At 39.0% G+C, this 19,012-nt stretch overlaps 1 protein-coding gene across 1 annotated transcript in view; it reads left to right on the forward strand.

Annotated features, from left to right (window-relative positions):
• Positions 1 to 19,012, forward strand: part of Neb (nebulin) — a 198,940-nt gene that overhangs the window by 75,119 nt on the left and 104,809 nt on the right. Inside the window, exons 54-70 of the mRNA XM_028769166.1 lie at positions 791 to 895; positions 2,094 to 2,201; positions 2,515 to 2,826; positions 3,182 to 3,385; positions 3,617 to 3,721; positions 3,808 to 3,915; positions 5,144 to 5,455; positions 5,743 to 5,946; positions 6,434 to 6,538; positions 9,503 to 9,610; positions 11,681 to 11,992; positions 13,851 to 14,054; positions 14,269 to 14,373; positions 15,790 to 15,897; positions 16,977 to 17,288; positions 17,706 to 17,909; positions 18,815 to 18,919. Coding sequence (XP_028624999.1) covers positions 791 to 895; positions 2,094 to 2,201; positions 2,515 to 2,826; positions 3,182 to 3,385; positions 3,617 to 3,721; positions 3,808 to 3,915; positions 5,144 to 5,455; positions 5,743 to 5,946; positions 6,434 to 6,538; positions 9,503 to 9,610; positions 11,681 to 11,992; positions 13,851 to 14,054; positions 14,269 to 14,373; positions 15,790 to 15,897; positions 16,977 to 17,288; positions 17,706 to 17,909; positions 18,815 to 18,919 — 3,021 coding nt within the window. The remainder of the gene's footprint in view (positions 1 to 790; positions 896 to 2,093; positions 2,202 to 2,514; positions 2,827 to 3,181; positions 3,386 to 3,616; positions 3,722 to 3,807; positions 3,916 to 5,143; positions 5,456 to 5,742; positions 5,947 to 6,433; positions 6,539 to 9,502; positions 9,611 to 11,680; positions 11,993 to 13,850; positions 14,055 to 14,268; positions 14,374 to 15,789; positions 15,898 to 16,976; positions 17,289 to 17,705; positions 17,910 to 18,814; positions 18,920 to 19,012) is intronic.

Genomic DNA, 19,012 nt, shown 5'->3' on the forward strand with positions numbered 1-19,012 from the left:
TCTATGTGCTCCAGGCTGGTGGTTTGGACCCTGGGAGCTCTGGTTGGTTGGTATTGTTGCTCTCCTCATGGGGCCTCAAACCCCTTCAGCTCCTTCAGTCTTCTCTCTAACTCCTCCATTGGGAACCCCATGATCAGTTCAATGGTTAGCTGTGAGCATCCTCCTCTGTGTATGTCAGGCTCTGGCAGACCTCTAAGGAGACAGCTGTATCAGGCTCCTGTCAGCATGCACTTCCTGACTTCCACATTTAGTTTGGATTCTCATGGTCTTCTCTGGGAGACAAATATGAAAATGGTTTTAGGACATCCAAAAGATTTTGATAAAATTTTAAACTGTTCTTTTTGGGAAATCCCAAAATTTCTGTCAGTTTATTCTCCAAAATAATTGTTTCATCCTAAATAATAAACCAAAAGAGAACTAAGATTCCCTAATTCCTAGGCATAATTTGAGTAGGTCATCTTTTGATAAGACAGTTAAACACTAAGGGGGATTTTGATGGCCAAAAAAATTGGAAAATGCTATTCTACTCGATAGTATCAACAAAGTTTTCATTTTATATATTGATTTTTATAGACAATAGTATCTGTAACTTCAAAAAAGTGTTCCATAATCTGTATTTGAAATGTAATTGTATTTCATATAAGAAAATTGTGTTTATTTTCTGCTTATACTGTTGTCTTGTTATCAATTATAATGTTCAATGTACATGAACTTAATAATCCCATCTGAAGCCAGCTGTTATATTTGATCTTGACGATGCCACTGATAAAATTATTGTTTCTCATTTTAGAGACTTTATAGAGAAGCTTGGGACAAGGACAAGACTCAGATCCACATCATGCCTGACACCCCGGACATCGTTCTGGCTAAGGCAAACTTGATCAATACAAGTGATGTGAGTTCACAAGTTCAGTGTGCCCTTTCAGAAAGCTCAGCTAATCACTTCTAAGTCAGTGAGGTTGTTTAAAAAACCTTTTGAATTCCAAATCATTTTAATTAGTAGGCAATGAGTGACTCTGATTCCCTATTTGGTGGGACTTTTGTACATCCAATATTGGCACTTCCTATCTCAAGCAACATTAGAGCACAGACCTCTCTATAATTACATTTCCTTATTACATATAATATCATAATGAAGTGTTTACACCATTCTTGATCTTTCCTGTGTTGGAAGAATCAATTTTTACTGGATCTGTATTGCTTTCAATGTTTTGTGCTTCACAAATAGATTCTGGGTAAAGTTTTGAACAAGTTTGAAAAAACAAAACAACAACAACAACAACAACCAAAACAATGCACTGGGGGGAAATTTTCATTTTTACCAGATTACTTTGCTGGCAAATGTTAATCCTTCACACATATGGATAAACATTTTCAAACATTCAAACATAAGTTTTGAACCCTAAGAGAGTAGTTTTAATGTTAAAGATATATGGGGGTAATACTACAAAGACTAAAATATGAACAGAAGTCTAACATCAGTAGTCAATGGACTGCTGGATAAAAATACGTTTGACTATATTATGAATTATTCAGTTACATCACAATCTGAATGAGCAAATTATAAACAGAAGTTTTAAAATTAAATAAAGTATTTTTTTTAATTATGAAAGACTATCATCCTGCCAGAGGACAGAGTTCCGTTCAGTGGCCCTGTGGGATGAGATAGATACTGACTCATGATGCACTAGCTACACAGAAGGGATGACCTCCCACTATTTTTTTCATAAGAGGAATTCATAAGAGGAATAGGACTGAAAAGCTTTCTCTATGGCAACTTCTAATGCAACATAACATCATTGGAAAAATACCACCAAAATGATAATTCATTTTTCTGTCAGTATCTTCTGTTGCATTTTCTAAAGTACCTGGGAATTTTGTGAATTTAGTAATCAGAGAGCTTTAAAATATAGAACAGAATCATTAGCAATTTATAGACATAATCTCCAATTACATTAGAGTGGTCCAGAGCATAGAGACTATTTTTAGGAACTCTTGAAGTATGCAATATGTTGGCTTCATTATTCTGCTTATCCATCATACTGTTTATGGAGAATGGTTTTCCCAAAGTGATTGTCTTCATCTCTCAACAGAAACTCTACAAAATGGGTTATGAGGAACTGAAGAAAAAAGGTTATGATCTTCCTGTCGATGCCATTCCAATCAAGGCAGCGAAAGCATCCCGGGAAATTGCCAGTGAAGTAAGATGTTATGCCCTGTAGATAGTGGCTCAATTGTAATGGGCATTATTTTAAAATGAACAAACACCATCTAAGTGATCACAAAATAAAACAAGGTGTTGATCCCAGATATACAGTGTATGGTAAAAATAAGACCAAAAGTCAGTTTATTTGTGGCTAAATTTAGCCTTTAATCTTGCCTATCAAAAAGCAGAAACCTGTAGCTCTATGGGCTTAGCAAGATATTTAGAATTAATAGCTTTTGAAAATTGCTACGAAGGTGGTAACAAACGCTAACTTTTTAAAGGAATGAAGTATTCTTTTGTTCCTTTAGTACAAATACAAAGAAGGTTTCCGAAAGCAACTAGGCCACCATATTGGTGCTCGGAACATCAAGGATGACCCCAAGATGATGTGGTCTATGCACGTGGCCAAGATCCAGAGTGACAGGGAGTACAAGAAGGACTTTGAGAAGTGGAAGACCAAGTACAGCAGCCCAGTGGACATGCTGGGGGTAGTGCTAGCCAAGAAGTGCCAGACTTTGGTCAGCGATGCTGACTACAGGAACTACCTACACCAGTGGACGTGTCTGCCTGACCAGAATGATGTCATCCATGCTCGGCAGGCCTATGATCTCCAGAGTGATGTGAGTCTAAGGTTTTCCTTTGTTCAGTGAAATAGTCTGTCTCCTTTCCTAAAATAGTGAGTTTATACACTGATGCCCAAACTCCACCTAGCAATCCAAGCAACATGAGTCTGCAAAGAAAGAATCTATGGTGGAATGTTCTAGATAGCTAATCCAGGCAATGAAAATTGAGTCATTCTCCACATCTCTCACTTTGCAAAAAATTCCTCTAATCTGAATACTTCATTAAATTTCTGAAATCATCCATGAAGTCAAATGTTAAATATTACAAACATGTCTGTATTGTGTAACAACATATACTTCCATCTCTTGATGGATATACGCTTACATTTCTGATTTGTCATTTGAATTTCAGAATTTGTACAAGGCTGATCTTCAGTGGCTGAAAGGCATTGGCTGGATACCTTCTGGTTCCCTCGAGGATGAGAAAAACAAACGAGCCACTCAGATCCTGAGTGACCATGTTTACCGTCAGCACCCAGATAAATTCAAGTTTTCCAGCCTTATGGACTCCATGCCAATGGTTTTGGCAAAAAATAATGCTATAACCATGAACCATGTAAGTCTTTTCTTTGCATGAGGGAGGTATTAAATGTTTCTGACAGGAGTGGGCAACACTGTTCCTATAGGAAAAAAAATTCCATTCAATTCTTCTCAATAACATTAAGGTGTCTCATTTAAAGGAAATGCTTCTTACTGACAGAGTCACTGAAACCTGAACACATCACATTAACCCACAGAGCATGCTTTCAAAGTGTTTATTACTGACCTATCTTCTTGTTGTTCTTAGCACCTCTATACAGAAGCTTGGAATAAAGACAAAACCACTGTCCACATTATGCCAGATACCCCTGAAGTTATATTGGCTAAACAAAACAAAGTAAATTACAGTGAGGTAAGCAATGTATTTGTAATACATGATATATTTTCTTTATATTACACTTGGTAAATGAAACTTACAATTATTTATGTCTCTTGCAGAAATTATATAAACTTGGCCTGGAAGAAGCCAAGAGGAAAGGCTATGACATGCGACTTGATGCCATTCCTATCAAAGCAGCCAAGGCCTCCAGAGACATTGCAAGTGACGTAAGTACACTGGGGAGATTAGGTATGTCTTGGAGGTTTTCACCTGAGCTTTGGCTGCAGGATCACGTGTCTCTCTTTGATGTACAGTGGGCCAAGCTACGATGTTAAAATTGTTGCTAATCATTGATTATGTCAGCAAGTAGCTTAAAGTAATGATACTAAACATGTGACTTCAAGCTAGCCATCAGCTATAGTAACGAGCATTTGAGTGTATCCGCTGCATGCTGAACCGAAGAGCGGCATACTTAAATACTTCATATTTTTGTACTTTCCCACATCATATATTTCTTATTCTTACAACCATGCTTTTTGTAGGAGCTCTTCAAAACTTAATCCATGCCATATGAACTAATGAATCTGAACAAACAGGATGTGCCACACAAAAGTTCAGCCATCCACATGGGTCACGTGCTTATCTCAGCCTCCAGTGCCTGGCTGAAGATATGTGTTTTCTTTATTAGATTATACTGGGTTACACATGTTTTGTTTTGTTCTTCAAGATAAGATTTCTCCATAATAGTCTATGCCTGTCCTGAAATTTGCTTTGCAGACCAGGCTGGCTTTGAACTCTCAGAAATCTGTCTACCTCTGCCTCCTAAGTGTTGAGATTAAAAGCATGAGCCACCATGCCACATGAGGCCATTTTTAAAGAAGCATACACATGTGCTTTGGTCATCTTCCCATACCCTGATACCATCCCCTTTTTCAATCTTTGCTTTCTTTAAAAGATGGGTTTGATCACATTGCTGAAATTTTTTTATTCATGTTGTTGTCCTTGAGTGAAAAATACATTGTTATTTTGTTTCTGAAATATAGAAAAATTTTATCATATTTAAAAACAAAAGACCAACATAGAAGAGTTTAGTATTAATATATAACCATATAATGGCATGCCTACTATAATTAACATGCATGTTCATAAGGAATTCTAATGACAGAAAAATACTTATATAGTAATTACAAAAAGCAGGAAAAACCCATTAACGTATGACTCATATTCTAATTATATTTGTTCATACACATATTCCACAGGAGCTCTATACAGTAAAATCATATATTTGCTTTTTTTTTCTTTTTAGTATTTTGCTTATTTTCTTCATGATATAAGATACGCATACTATATATTCAAAGGAAATCATCACATTTAATGAACAAGATAATTCTGTCCTAGTGCATACATTTTTCTAAAGGTCAAGGCAGATGACTAGCAGTCTTTTTCTTTTTGTAGTTCAAGTACAAGGAAGGCTACCGTAAGCAGCTGGGCCACCACATCGGTGCCCGCGCTATCCATGATGATCCCAAGATGATGTGGTCCATGCACGTGGCCAAGATCCAGAGTGACAGGGAGTACAAGAAGGACTTTGAGAAGTGGAAGACCAAGTACAGCAGCCCAGTGGACATGCTGGGGGTGGTGCTGGCCAAGAAGTGCCAGACCTTGGTCAGTGATGTGGACTACAGGAACTACCTACACCAGTGGACATGTCTGCCTGACCAGAATGATGTCATCCACGCTCGGCAGGCCTATGATCTCCAGAGCGATGTGAGTGCTGATGATCATAAAGGTGGGATCAGTGAGTTTATTCCACAGAATAAGGTTTAGATAGATGGCTCGATGCTCACCTGTGCCTTCAAGTGTGTGAGGGATAGCACGCATGCTCTCCTTTTGAATGCTAATCCTTAGCATCCATCCAAAGTGAAGTAGTGCCTGAACATGCTACCTACTAAATTATATGTTTAAAAGTCTTCTCCTTTAATTTGATATCCATGGGCTAAAAATGCATTCTTAACATGGAGATAAATATTTATGGACAATTTGTGTGTCGACAGAATATGTACAAGTCTGACCTCCAGTGGTTGAGAGGCATTGGCTGGGTACCCATTGGCTCTCTGGATGTGGAAAAATGCAAGCGGGCCACTGAAATCTTGAGTGACAAAATCTACCGTCAGCCCCCAGACAAGTTCAAGTTTACCAGTGTGACAGATTCTCTGGAGCAAGTATTGGCCAAGAATAATGCCATCACTATGAATAAGGTAAGAGGTCAGAGTTCAGGGAAGCCACATGGGGTTGCTGAAACTGAATCCAAGAAACAGGAAGATGGTTGAGTAAAGAGTTTTACACATTAAGACATGTATATCCATCTTTGATCATTTATTTCTCTAACCTATTATCTACCTAGTATGGTATTCATGTTTTACTATTGATTTCAGTCATTATTTCTTGATTTTGATAAAGTAGCATATTTTGTGGAAAGATAATCCCTGCACTAAAATGCTTATTCTCACTTTCCTTTTAACTTGTATATGTTTTTAGATTATCAGACTATATATTACAAATATATATATATATATATATATATATATATATATATATATATTCCATTATGAACTAATTAATTGATGACATGTATATAAAATACCATAACCTTGTCTCCTTTGTTTATTCATTTTCTGTGGTCTTGAAACTCCTATTGATTAGACATTGGTGTTTTTCCTGATGAATGCATGTCTTCTTTGATAGCGCTTGTACACAGAAGCCTGGGACAAAGACAAGACCCAGATACACATCATGCCAGATACACCAGAAATCATGTTGGCGAGAATGAATAAAGTCAACTACAGCGAGGTGGGAGTAGATGCCAATTCTTAGAAGTCTGTACTGTTTTTCACTTCCAATGGTCATTCCATGGTGATATAATGATGAACGGCAGCTTTGTAAAGAATCGCCTTTTCTTATTTCACAAGAAAAGCCACATTTATATTTCTCAATCACTATCATAAATGCTAAAGTTTATGATGAGTTACCGATTAGGATAATACAATTTTTGCATTAATTATAAGGATTAATGATTCCAGCAATAGTCAAAAGATGAAGTACATTTTCTTTTATTCAACATTTTTTTTCTTTTTGTTAAAAACATTTTATTTTATGTGTATGGATGTTTGACTATGTACCATGTACATGACTGGTGCCTACAGAAGCCAGAAGAGGCTGTTAGATCCCCTGGAACTGGTGTTACCAATGGTTACTGATGGTTGTGAGCCACCTTACGGGTGGCAAAAATCAAACCCAGGTCCTTTGGGAAGGCTGTCAGTGCTCTTAATCACTAAGTCAACTCTCTAGCCTGGTTGTTCTCAATCTGTGGGTTGCAATCCTTTTTGGGGGTCAAATGTCCATTTCACAGGGCTTGCCTAAGGGCATCTACATATCAGATATTTATATAATGATTTATAGCAAAATCACAGTTAAGAAATAAAAATAATTTTATGGTTAAGGGTCACTACAACAAGAGGAACTGTATTAAGGGGTCAGAGCATTAGGAAGGTTGAGAACCACTGCTCTACCCCCTCTTAATTAACTTTTGAAATAAAGAAATTAAAAACAGACTATACTCGTATCTCCACTTAGTGCTAGTGCAAAACTTCATGAATATATTTTTCATGTCTAGTATATTGCTTTTGAATTGCGCTGTAGTGTTAAAGCTTATAATTTCTAAAGCATAAGAATAAATTCATGATCTAAAAGGCCAGAACCATCAAACAATGCATGAGAGACTATGAGGGGAACTCTGCCAGGGTTACATACGAATGAGCCTGTTTCTTGTTGTGGCTGGTGAGCATGAGATCATGTGTCCTCATTGTAGAATCCATGTCTTAGGTAGGGAGAGGTCAGCCCCTCTCTGAGAGAGACACCACATTCAGGATTGTGCAATCTTCACCTAAGAATTCCCAGTGACAAAGAGCTTATTTCATAAGTCAACCTATTTGTTCTGGAAATTTCCATTAAAAAGTGTTTCTCTTGGATTTCTCTCCTTGAATATCCCAAAGTCCTCTGAAATTAGCAGTACCAGTTTGTACACAGAGATACTGATAGCTAACAGTGTCCTTCCCTGCTGACCCCACCCCAGGCTCCCTTTGCAATCTTAACATCCCTACCTTCCTGGACATTTCTTCAGCTGGTCAGATGTGATTCCAAGCTAAATAAAATATTATGAGTGGGTTATGATCAGGAATGAACACACAAACTACTGGTTTTCATCTTGTGGACCCGCAGCCAGCATTTCTGCACCATGTTGGAGGACACTGGCTGCTCTGTCAATGCTGGTATACATTTCCTTAGACTATGAGACTATGTTTCCGCTAGGCTGAGTGTGTGCATTTGTAATTTATATTTATCTCAAAGATTGCCATTTATGTCTGTGTAATTTCCTCCCGTTAGATTGAGGCTACAGATTTAAGCCTGTAGAGATCTTGTGAATCTAAGATTCTTTTTCTTTGTTATCTTTTTCTCTGAGCTTTGTGCCACCAGTAAGCCGAATGCCTTTTCTCTGACAGGACAGATCAATAGATTATTAACCTTACATACAATGTAACTCAGAGACTTTAGACAGAATCACAGGTCTAAAGTCATTTTGGGGGGGAAAGGCAGATTGGAGTTGTAGTGATTGTATAACTAGCTCTTAATGGTCATCCAAACTGAAAATATCAAGCCCTCAAGCAATTCTGGAATTTCTGTACCTATACTGCTGGAAACTTCCAGAGACACCACAGTAGGGCAACGTTGCTGTAAAGCCTGGTAGGAAAGAGTCCCTTGCCTGAGTGCCTAGCCCACCCAGTCTCCTTTCTTACCATTCTCTTTACACAAAGTCAATTCTTTACTGTTTTTATCTTAGTTAAGATGGGAGAACACAGTGTAAAATTAATTGCCCTTCTCCCTCTAAGATTGTTCTTGATGTCTATCGAAGCAAGCAGCAAAGTCTGCCCTGCCCCCACCAGTACTGGAGACTAAATTCAGGGCCTCAGATGCTAGCAAGCACCTTACTGTGGAGCTAGAGGCCTAGCCCTAAGTGTCACGTTCATTTCTTACCTGCAGATGTTCTGCTCTAGCTCCAGAATCTTTGCAGTCCGCCTGAGGTTCCTCCCTGCTCGCTCATTCCAGTCCTTCATGTGCTCTGTCTTCCCCCAACTACCAGCTTAGTCTTTGGAAGCCTAGTTCAAGGTAGAACCCAAGGGCAGCCATCTGCAGGAACTTCCCTTATTCTTAGATCACAGTAAAACACACACACACACACACACCAAACTCCTTCCTGGACCACTGTTGTCTCTGTGGTTGAACTCTGTGGTTAAATTGCTTCTTGTGGTTTGGCTTCTCAGCAATTGGTCCCCTAAGTTACCAGGCTCTCATCACTTCTCCCAGAAAGTCAAAAGCTGAGGGAGTCCTCATCTTCATCCTTGCTGTGTACACAACATACATAGTCATAGGCACAAAGCCATGCCGAATAAATTACTTTCTTTAAACAACAGTTCATCTACATGTTTCCACCTTAGGTTTTAGCTTAATTTCTCTGGAAATTTTTTCCATGTATACCTGTTTATTTAATTCATTGTAAAAGTTTAGAATAATCTGATATAATAATCTTCATAGGTATTTTCCTTGTTGCTTAAGAAAACTTGGAACTCAGAAATCACATTATAATAGGCACTATGTGGAGAGTTTTATGAATTGTTTTAAACCCTCTATTAGTTTTTTTAGATATGAACATCAACCTCTAACCAATTGCTTTCTTTTGGGGGGGTGGCCCAAATTTAGAGTCTGTATAAACTTGCCAATGAAGAAGCAAAGAAAAAAGGCTATGACTTACGAAGTGATGCCATCCCTATTGTGGCAGCCAAGGCCTCCAGAGACATCGCCAGTGATGTAAGCTATCAGTTCTCTTCCCAACCGTGAGCAGCATGGTGTGGCATTTTCATTGCATTAAAGCTTTACAAAGTACTTTCCATAGGCTGAGTGTGGTGGTATATGCTTGTTAGGAGGCCGAGGCAAGAAATCTGCCTCCAGTTTGAGGCCAGCCTCCACTGTGCAGTGATAGACTAGCCAGAGCTTTATCCAAGGTGTCTTAGTTAGCATTTCTATTGCTATGACAAAATACCATGACCAAAAAGCAAGTTAGGGATGAAAAGGTTTATTCAGCTTACGCTTCCATATCACTGTCCGTCATCAAAGGAAGTCAGGGCAGAAATTCAAACAGAGTAGGAACCTAGAGGCGGGAGCAGATGCAGAGACATGGAGGGGTGCTGCTTACTGGCTTGCTCCTCATGGCTTGCTCAGCCTGCTTTCTTATAGAACTCAAGACCACCAGCCCAGAGAAGGCCCCACCCACAATGTGCTGGGCCCTCCCTAAGAAAATCCCCTACAGTAGGGGGCAGTCTCTCAACTCAAGCTCCCTCCTCTCAGATAACTCTAGCTTATGTTGAGTTGACCTAAAACTAGGCAGGACACAATGGGTTTTAAAAAAACAAAAACAAAACAAAAACAACAACAAAACCTATCTCCTTTGTATGAAAATTTTCAGAAATCTGGCTTTAGAGGGAATGGAAAAGTTGCTATTTGTGTAAAGGATTTGTGTGTTTTTAGCAAAAACCATCACTTCCCGGGAACAGAGCCAGAGAGAAGGCTAGAGCAGAGCTGCAGGCTTGGATAGTTATGTAAGAGTGAGCACAGGCTCACAGGAGAATCTGCAGTGAAACTCACAAGCCTACATTCTGTTGAAGATCTGAGTCTAGCTTTATGTGGTGTTTTAATATATCGTATTTAAAGCTGCACGTACCTGACGTTACAACTCACCCTTGTCGGATTATGAAGAGAAAGTATTTACCAGTATGAGATGGAGGCTTCTAGCCCAGGCTTACACCTTACCTGTAGCCTAGTATAGCATCTCCTTTCCCTGCCCCATCCCAGGGTAAGACCATCCTGCTTTCCTGGTGCCTCCCAGATTCTTGAGGAATGGATACCTGCTGTAAATATCAAGGGTCACTGTTCACAAATATAGTAGTAGACTATTTTTTATACTAGAAGTGGCTCATTTTATTTTTTGTGTATCAGCCTCTTCTCTGCCTCAGCAAAAGAATGTGTGCTAACAGTGATATGATAAATAATTAAAATAAGAATTTTAAGAACTCTGCTAAGAGCTTTTTATGCATTATCTTCATATTCTACCCAAAGTGGTAGATGCTATCATTATCTCTATTTTATGAATTATTCAAACAGCTTTATTGAAATCAGCCTTAATAAATGGGGAAGTTTAAACTAGACAAACTCATTCCTTCCCATATGCTTTCTAACTCGGATATCTTTAGAAGCGGAAGCCTGTACTGGAAAGGACTGGCTTAGGTTCCAAAGGGAATTCACTGAACTTGTGAAAAAATAAATAAATAAAACAAAACACTGTTGACCCATGTGAACATAGAACAGACGGGTTGCTATAGCAACGTTAACACTATAGCCAGTCTTTATGATGACGATAGAAATTTGCTAGTAACACAGAATGTGTGAGTCTGATGTGGAATACCGCCTTTGTTGCACAAGCTAGCCTCTTTAAGCAACTTTCTGGCTTAATAAACACACAGTGATCCCAAGTGCATTCCCTTTCCACCATACTCTCAGTGTGTAAGATCCATTCTTCAGGATCCTCTGGTTCAAGTGGTCTCATTCTGACTCCTGTGAGTGATGTTCCCCAGTGTGTGTGCTTTCTGCTTTCAGGACTGTGTCTTAGTGCCAGACCATAGGTAACCTGATGTAACCTATGTATGTTGTGTGAAATCTATCTACTTCACCACATCAACAGGCTTTAAGGGTAAAGGCCAGGATGCTGGCTGGAGTTCATCAGAAAAATTCAGTTAAACTATAATGAAAGTAACATGATATTCTATAAAATTTTTACATCAAAGTGTTTAAAATAGAAGCCTGATTTGCGAATTTTCACTTCAGTACAAATACAAAGATGGCTACCGTAAGCAGCTGGGCCACCACATCGGAGCCCGCAACATCGAAGATGACCCCAAGATGATGTGGTCTATGCATGTCGCCAAGATCCAGAGTGACAGGGAGTACAAGAAGGACTTTGAGAAGTGGAAAACCAAGTACAGCAGCCCAGTGGACATGCTGGGGGTGGTGCTGGCCAAGAAGTGCCAGACCTTGGTCAGTGATGCTGACTACAGGAACTACCTACACCAGTGGACGTGTCTGCCTGACCAGAATGATGTCATCCATGCTCGGCAGGCCTATGATCTCCAGAGTGATGTGAGTATGGTATACGTAAAAGATGGTCCAAGCTATATGAAAAGGTCTTCCCTTACACACAACCCATGGGCCTATCCAAGCTAAAATTGATTGGTTGATAAATGATGTCCTTATAAGGAAATGCCATTTCCTAACTACATTTGATTCTATAAAGACAAAACTCTAATTAAACAAAATATGAATCAAGAGTCCTCAAAAGGAAAACATTTTCTTATATTCTTTAGATAGTTAACTAATTTTGAGAAAGCAAATTTTTATTTAAAAAAATGACTCTGAAAGGCTGGCAATGTAACTCAGTGGTAGAATGCTTGTCTAGTGTATGTAAGGCCTGGATCTGATCCCCGGCATCACACATACACACAGTCACTGTAGAATTTGCTGTAGGTTTCCTCTGAAGTTCTAGTCACAGGACTGCTAATGACACTCAATCTGCTCCCAGAGGATGATGAAGCTACTGCATTTACAAGCTGTTAGACAGTTTTGCTGGCATTTACTCCTTTTGTGTGGGGTGTCAGATGCTAATGATGAAACCGAGCGTCTATTAGCAGAGGATGGCTGTCTCCGATCTGAGTGTGAGGAGCACATTTCTAACACTGGGTGTTTTGTAAACATGTGAAGCAATTACAAAGCATTAGAGAGCTTTGGAGAATGAGATAAATCCACAATAATTACACGTCTATGACTGAGCTGTACAGCTACCTGCTCTGCGCTTTGTGGTTTGTGAAGAAGGGTAGTTAACAGGGGTTAGCCACATACAGGGGCAACACTGATAGACTGCTGGCCATTGGTTACAAGTGCCTGTTCTGAACTGCTTTCCTCCCACCATGGCTGATCTCGGTGCTGCAGGAAGCATTCATGCTAGCCAGCCTTGCTGCGGCTCCTTAAGCATGATGAGCAGGCCATGCACAGCTGTGCCAGAGGCTTTGCCTGTGAAATGCCCATTTATCTTTCCCATTCGGCTCCCGGAGCTACTGAAATTTTCCCAGTTAGCTGACTACAGCTGTCTGTACAATTGTTAGGAAGTAGTTTTTGAATACTTATGGGGTATGTAAAAACCTTTAACAGAAAAAAACATGGCTAAAAACGGACTGAGAGACATATTGCAAGATGGATGACTCTCCAAACTTTTCCTACACCTCTTACCCTGAAAATGGGATGGGAAAGTGACAAAGACCTGGCCCAGTAATATGTGCATTTTTTGTCCCCAATCTTGGGTGGTATGGTAGCTGTCCACATTCTGGGGACATCAAGGGTTCCTTATTATTGTATGTCCCTTGTCATTTTAAGTCACTAGTTTTTTATGAAGATAATTTGAAATATAAGAAAAAGTGTACTGAAGGCAAAAGTCCAGTTCAACCCAACCCCTAAAAACCCTGCACTTTGAGTTTCCTAAACCACATTGCTTCGCATTCCTGTTTTCATTAAAATATATATATTAATAACAACTTTGCATGTTGCCAGTGTTCTTAGAAAGTAAAGGTTTTGATAGCTACAGAATGTTTCATGTGGCTAAGGCCATACATGGATTTCCTGGCAGCTTGTTGTGGGCCATACATAATTCTTCTCACTCTGGGTTGGCATACTGTCCCGTGTTCATTATTTATAAAAAGCCGTTAGCACAGCCCACAGATGTTAGTGGGATCATTCCTTTCCTAACAGTTAACATTGTGAATAGGAAAGCATTTCTGGGTAATGTTGAACAAAGTCCTTCTGTTTGTCTACCTACTACATTAAGATTACTTTCTATGAAAACAATAGATGCCACTTTCTTATTGATGCATCTTTACCATAAACGGTCTTGGCACCACTCTTTGTCCTCGATGAAGAAGAACCTTTGGCTTCTTTTTCCTCTTCCCAGAATGTGTACAAGTCAGATCTCCAGTGGATGAGAGGCATTGGCTGGGTCCCCATCGGGTCTCTGGATGTGGTCAAGTGCAAGAGAGCCGCAGAGATCCTGAGTGACAACATCTACCGCCAGCCTCCCAACAAGTTCAAGTTCACCAGTGTGACGGACTCTCTGGAGCAGGTGCTGGCCAAGAGCAATGCCCTCAACATGAACAAGGTGAGGTAGCCACCTCAGATTTCCAAAGGGACAGGGTCATATTTAACCTTTAAATTTTTATAAGCAGTAAGATCCAGACCTCTAGATAATGCCTAATATCCAGGTCAGGCTTATTTTTCCTAATTGCATAAATAATAATCCTGTTTTAATTTGACTTTTTTGGAGTGCCTATCTTAAATGGTTTTCTTTCAACATCTTACCTTATTTTTTATAGCAATTATACACAGAGGCCTGGGACAAAGACAAGATTCAAATTCACGTAATGCCTGATACACCGGAGATTATGCTGGCAAGACAGAACAGAATCAACTACAGCGAGGTAGGGGCTGCCAAAGCCATGTGGAGATTCTCAGACAGGGTGGTGGGAGATGCAAACACTTGATAACGTTGCTCTTTCATGTGAATATTGGCCCGTACCCTTTCATTTCTGGGTCAGATGCTACATTTCATGAGATTCTGCAAACAAACTGAACTCACATTGTTTCTTACATGTTGACGTCATTCCTAAAGTGGGCCAATGGACCAAGGAATATTTTTTGGTACTTCTAAATAGTCATGTTGCCAGATAAAACAGTGACTCATTAATTACACCAATAAATAATATTCATTGGCCTGGAATTCAGGGTCACCTGGTATTAAGCTATAGTAACGTACTATACTTTAATTGGCTGTGTCATCATCCTAGCAAAGAATCTTTATAAATGCACATCTTTTCCACACATTGGTCTTGAATTAAAATGAAGGAGCAGAAACTATAGTCAAAATGTCCCTTTTATTAAAAATTGCTAAAATTCAATTAAACAACACAGTGTATGTGAGAGAGTTAAACAAATATGCTTTAACCAACCATCAGGGTCGACATTCCCAGCTCAGGTACAGGCTGTGCCAGAGTAGGCAGTCTGTCCCTATTTGGCTTCAGAGATGCTGCCCTTCTGAGAGGGCAGGAGACTGGTTACTAAAAGAAAGACGGGTTGTACATGTACTCCAGATCCATTCCCAGCAGGAAGACAAATCACTGTACCACCTGGGGCAGAGAGAAAAGCAAGGCATAGAAAGTTCAGAGGTAAAGGAATTGACGTTCTTTTGCCAAAGGACACTCAATGAACGATGCCAATGGCTGGTTTATTCACAGAAAGTGCAATTTTATAGACATGTCTTACTAATATAGTCAAAATATAATCTTAAAGTTGTGATTATAGTCTACTACACTCGAAGTTCTGTCTTAATTTGTATTCATTTTTAAACACTGTTAAAGATATTACCTATTGTAATAAAAGTTAAATAGTGTAGAAATGAGTAAAAGTATGTGTCATATATGAAAGGAATACTACTGAACATACTGCTTCCCATTTTTATTTTTACTTAGCAGCATATATGGATTATATTTTATCAATATATTACTAAATTATATGAATCTATATTGATAGTTTTTAATAATTAATCTGCAAGTGCTATATAAACTTAGAATGAAATATCCTATAAATTATATCAATTTTAATACCCATTACTATGTTTCATCTGTTTACCTGTCTCTACCTCCCAAGTGCTGAGATTAAAGGCATACACCACCACACACAGCTAAATACTTTTTGAAGAATAGACTAGAATTCATCAGTTTTTCCCTATCACCAGACCTTAGATTGTATCCAGTTTTATCCTTTAAAACTCACATGGTGGAAGTCTCTTGATACATACTCTTCATACCGTTGCCAATGGCTCTTTTCTCTTTCCGTAGAGTTTATATAAACTGGCCAATGAAGAAGCAAAGAAGAAAGGCTATGACCTGCGTGTTGATGCCATCCCCATCGTGGCGGCCAAGGCCTCCAGAGATATCGCCAGTGACGTGAGTAGTGACAGATGGATATTATATGGATGGATGGGTTGGGGAAGCAAGATCAGTCACATGGTGACAAGATACATTCGGATGCCAGTTATTACAAATCATAACTTATTTTTAAAAAACAACTCATTTTTATTTCCAAAAGGTTAATATCCAGGTACCACTAGTTTAAAATTAAATCATAATCCACAATCTTTTATATTCGTAATTATGGAAACTTCTTTATATTTGATCATGTAGCCTTCATAGGCATAAAAGTCTTAGAAGACAACTGTATTCACTTTCCAACAGATAAAGACCTGGTAGGGGATAGGAAACTCTACCTTTCCCCAAACTTGTTCTGTAGTGTTGTCAACTCTACCTTTGGAAATTATCTGAAATACATTCTTCAAATTATTTAATGCAAGTAGAAGAACAAAGATAAGTAAAATAAATAATGATGAACTTAAATACTCCTATCCCTGAAAAAGTAAAAGGTAGAATGTAGGCTACATTAATTTTTTTATATTACAATTTCAGTGATACTTTTGCCAGAGAACACCAGCATAGCTAAGCTTCTCCCCTACCATGAAAACATTAACCTGCCCATGTAATTTTCCCATTTGTGGAAGCCTCACCTGAGCCACATTTGGCCCAGGACATGGAACACAGAGATCCATTTTAAGAGACTCAGTGAAAGTCATGAGAGCCAGACTAGGGATGGCAATGACGGGGGTTGTAGGAAAAGAAATAGAATCTACCAACTAGCAACTTGAAATCACAAGTAAGATTTATTGTTTGTGGTTTTACTGACTAAAAATGAAGAGAAAGTAGTATACAGTTCTGACTCATGTTTTTGAAAAATATTACTGCCTTTATGTCCAGAGACTTGGTGTATGCAAGATATAGGATAATTTAGCTTGGCCTTAATTCTCACTAGTGTGTTGCTGTGTGTTTAAACTACAGTATAGAATAGAGACTGGAAAATATCCAGATAATTACTTCTCAACAAGAACTGGCAATTTAAAAACAGCAAGATTTTAAAGTAATGAAACTCTTAACCCATTCCATTGACTTAGAAAAAATGATCATTTTTATTTCAGTACAAATACAAAGATGGCTACCGTAAGCAGCTGGGTCACCACATCGGAGCCCGCAACATCGAAGATGACCCCAAGATGATGTGGTCTATGCATGTGGCCAAGATCCAGAGTGACAGGGAGTACAAGAAGGACTTTGAGAAGTGGAAGACCAAGTATAGCAGCCCAGTGGACATGCTGGGGGTGGTGCTGGCCAAGAAGTGCCAGACCTTGGTCAGTGATGTGGACTACAGGAACTACCTACACCAGTGGACGTGTCTGCCTGACCAGAATGATGTCATCCATGCTCGGCAGGCCTACGATCTCCAGAGCGATGTGAGTGCTGACATCTATAGGAACCATGCTTGTGGTAGTAATTCATAATAACATTTATGTTTAGGATTAGGTAGAGCCCTCAGAGAGCTGGTGTATCTAATTTCTACCCCTCATATTTATTTTAAAAAAGAGCATTCGTCCACAAGATGGAATTTTGTGAAATTTTACTTTCGTATGTTAAAGACATACACAAAGCTTACTTTCTCAATGTTTCCAGGCCTTATTCTTCATTCTGAAATCAAGTGTTGCAACATGTTCAGTAGCAGTGGCTTTTGTGTTGGATCTCACCAGATTGTAGAGCGTTTATAAACTTTCAATGGATGAGGGGACTGGGTTGCCATTGAGTCTCTGGATGTGATCGAGTGTAAGACTAACACAGATTCTCAGTGATAAGATCTACCTTTTTCCTCTTCCCAGAATGTGTACAAGTCAGATCTCCAGTGGATGAGAGGCATTGGCTGGGTCCCCATCGGGTCTCTGGATGTGGTCAAGTGCAAGAGAGCCGCAGAGATCCTGAGTGACAACATCTACCGCCAGCCTCCCAACAAGTTCAAGTTCACCAGTGTGACGGACTCTCTGGAGCAGGTGCTGGCAAAGAGCAATGCCCTCAACATGAACAAGGTGAGGACCCAGTCTAGGGAGAAATAAAACAGGGTTGTAGGTCATTTAGAATGAATAGCTATGGTCTAGAAGTTAGTCTTTTTTACTTTATCCAGTTAAATTCTTATCCAAAGTACAATGATTTAGTTGAGTTCTGTATATCCTTATATGAAAATTTCAAATACAGACTGGAGGATTTCTGCTCCAGGGTATGTTTATGAAATGGGTAGCATTATTAATAGGATTCCTTTGGGCTGGAAAAATAGTTTAGTAGTTAAGAGTAACTACTGCTCTTGCTGAGGAACCAAGTCAGTGCCCAGAACCCACGCCAGGCAGCTAACAACTGCCTGTAAGAACAGCTTCAAGCGATCTGATGTCTCTGGACTCCATGGGCCTTCATACTCACGTGCACATGCCCACACACACACCTGCATGTGTGCACATGATCAAAAGTTTAAAAACATATTAAAATCAAATGTCTATTTGGGCTTCAACAAGTTTTAAGTCTATAAGAGTAGCATATTGAGTAATATATTGTTTGGTGCTAAATCTTCTTTAAACTCATGAAAAGAGTTTTAATATAGCCATAGTAAACATGGGGATATGTAACTATGCTGGGGAAATACTTGATTTAGCAATTTTAATTGGGTTTTGAGTGACCTGGTAATGTATGTGTCTGTGTGTGTGTATGTCTGTATATTATGTTCATATATTATATGTTATGTTTATATAATGTTACAGTTGTGTTTAGTAGAGACCCTATAAAAATCAAAGGGATTGAAAGGGGTGTAAACAAAATACACTCTTTTGTATTTTGTTTGTACAGTAGGCAAACAGGCTGGGTTTGATGATTTCTTCATTGAAACTCATTTAACACAATGGTCTTTTTTTTTTTTCTAATTTTTTTACCGTTTTGTCTTTCACAGCGCTTGTACACAGAAGCCTGGGACAAAGACAAGACCCAGATCCACATCATGCCAGATACACCTGAAATCATGTTGGCGAGACAAAATAAAATAAATTACAGTGAGGTAAGACCAACCATATTTCCTTCATCTGGCCACAATGATTTTTGCTGTAGGAACATGGGACTTGTATGCATCACAGTCATGGTGTGGTCCACT

The sequence above is a fragment of the Grammomys surdaster genome, unplaced genomic scaffold (genome assembly GCF_004785775.1).
Source record: "Grammomys surdaster isolate TR1022 unplaced genomic scaffold, NIH_TR_1.0 191, whole genome shotgun sequence".
Classification (NCBI taxonomy): domain Eukaryota; kingdom Metazoa; phylum Chordata; class Mammalia; order Rodentia; family Muridae; genus Grammomys; species Grammomys surdaster.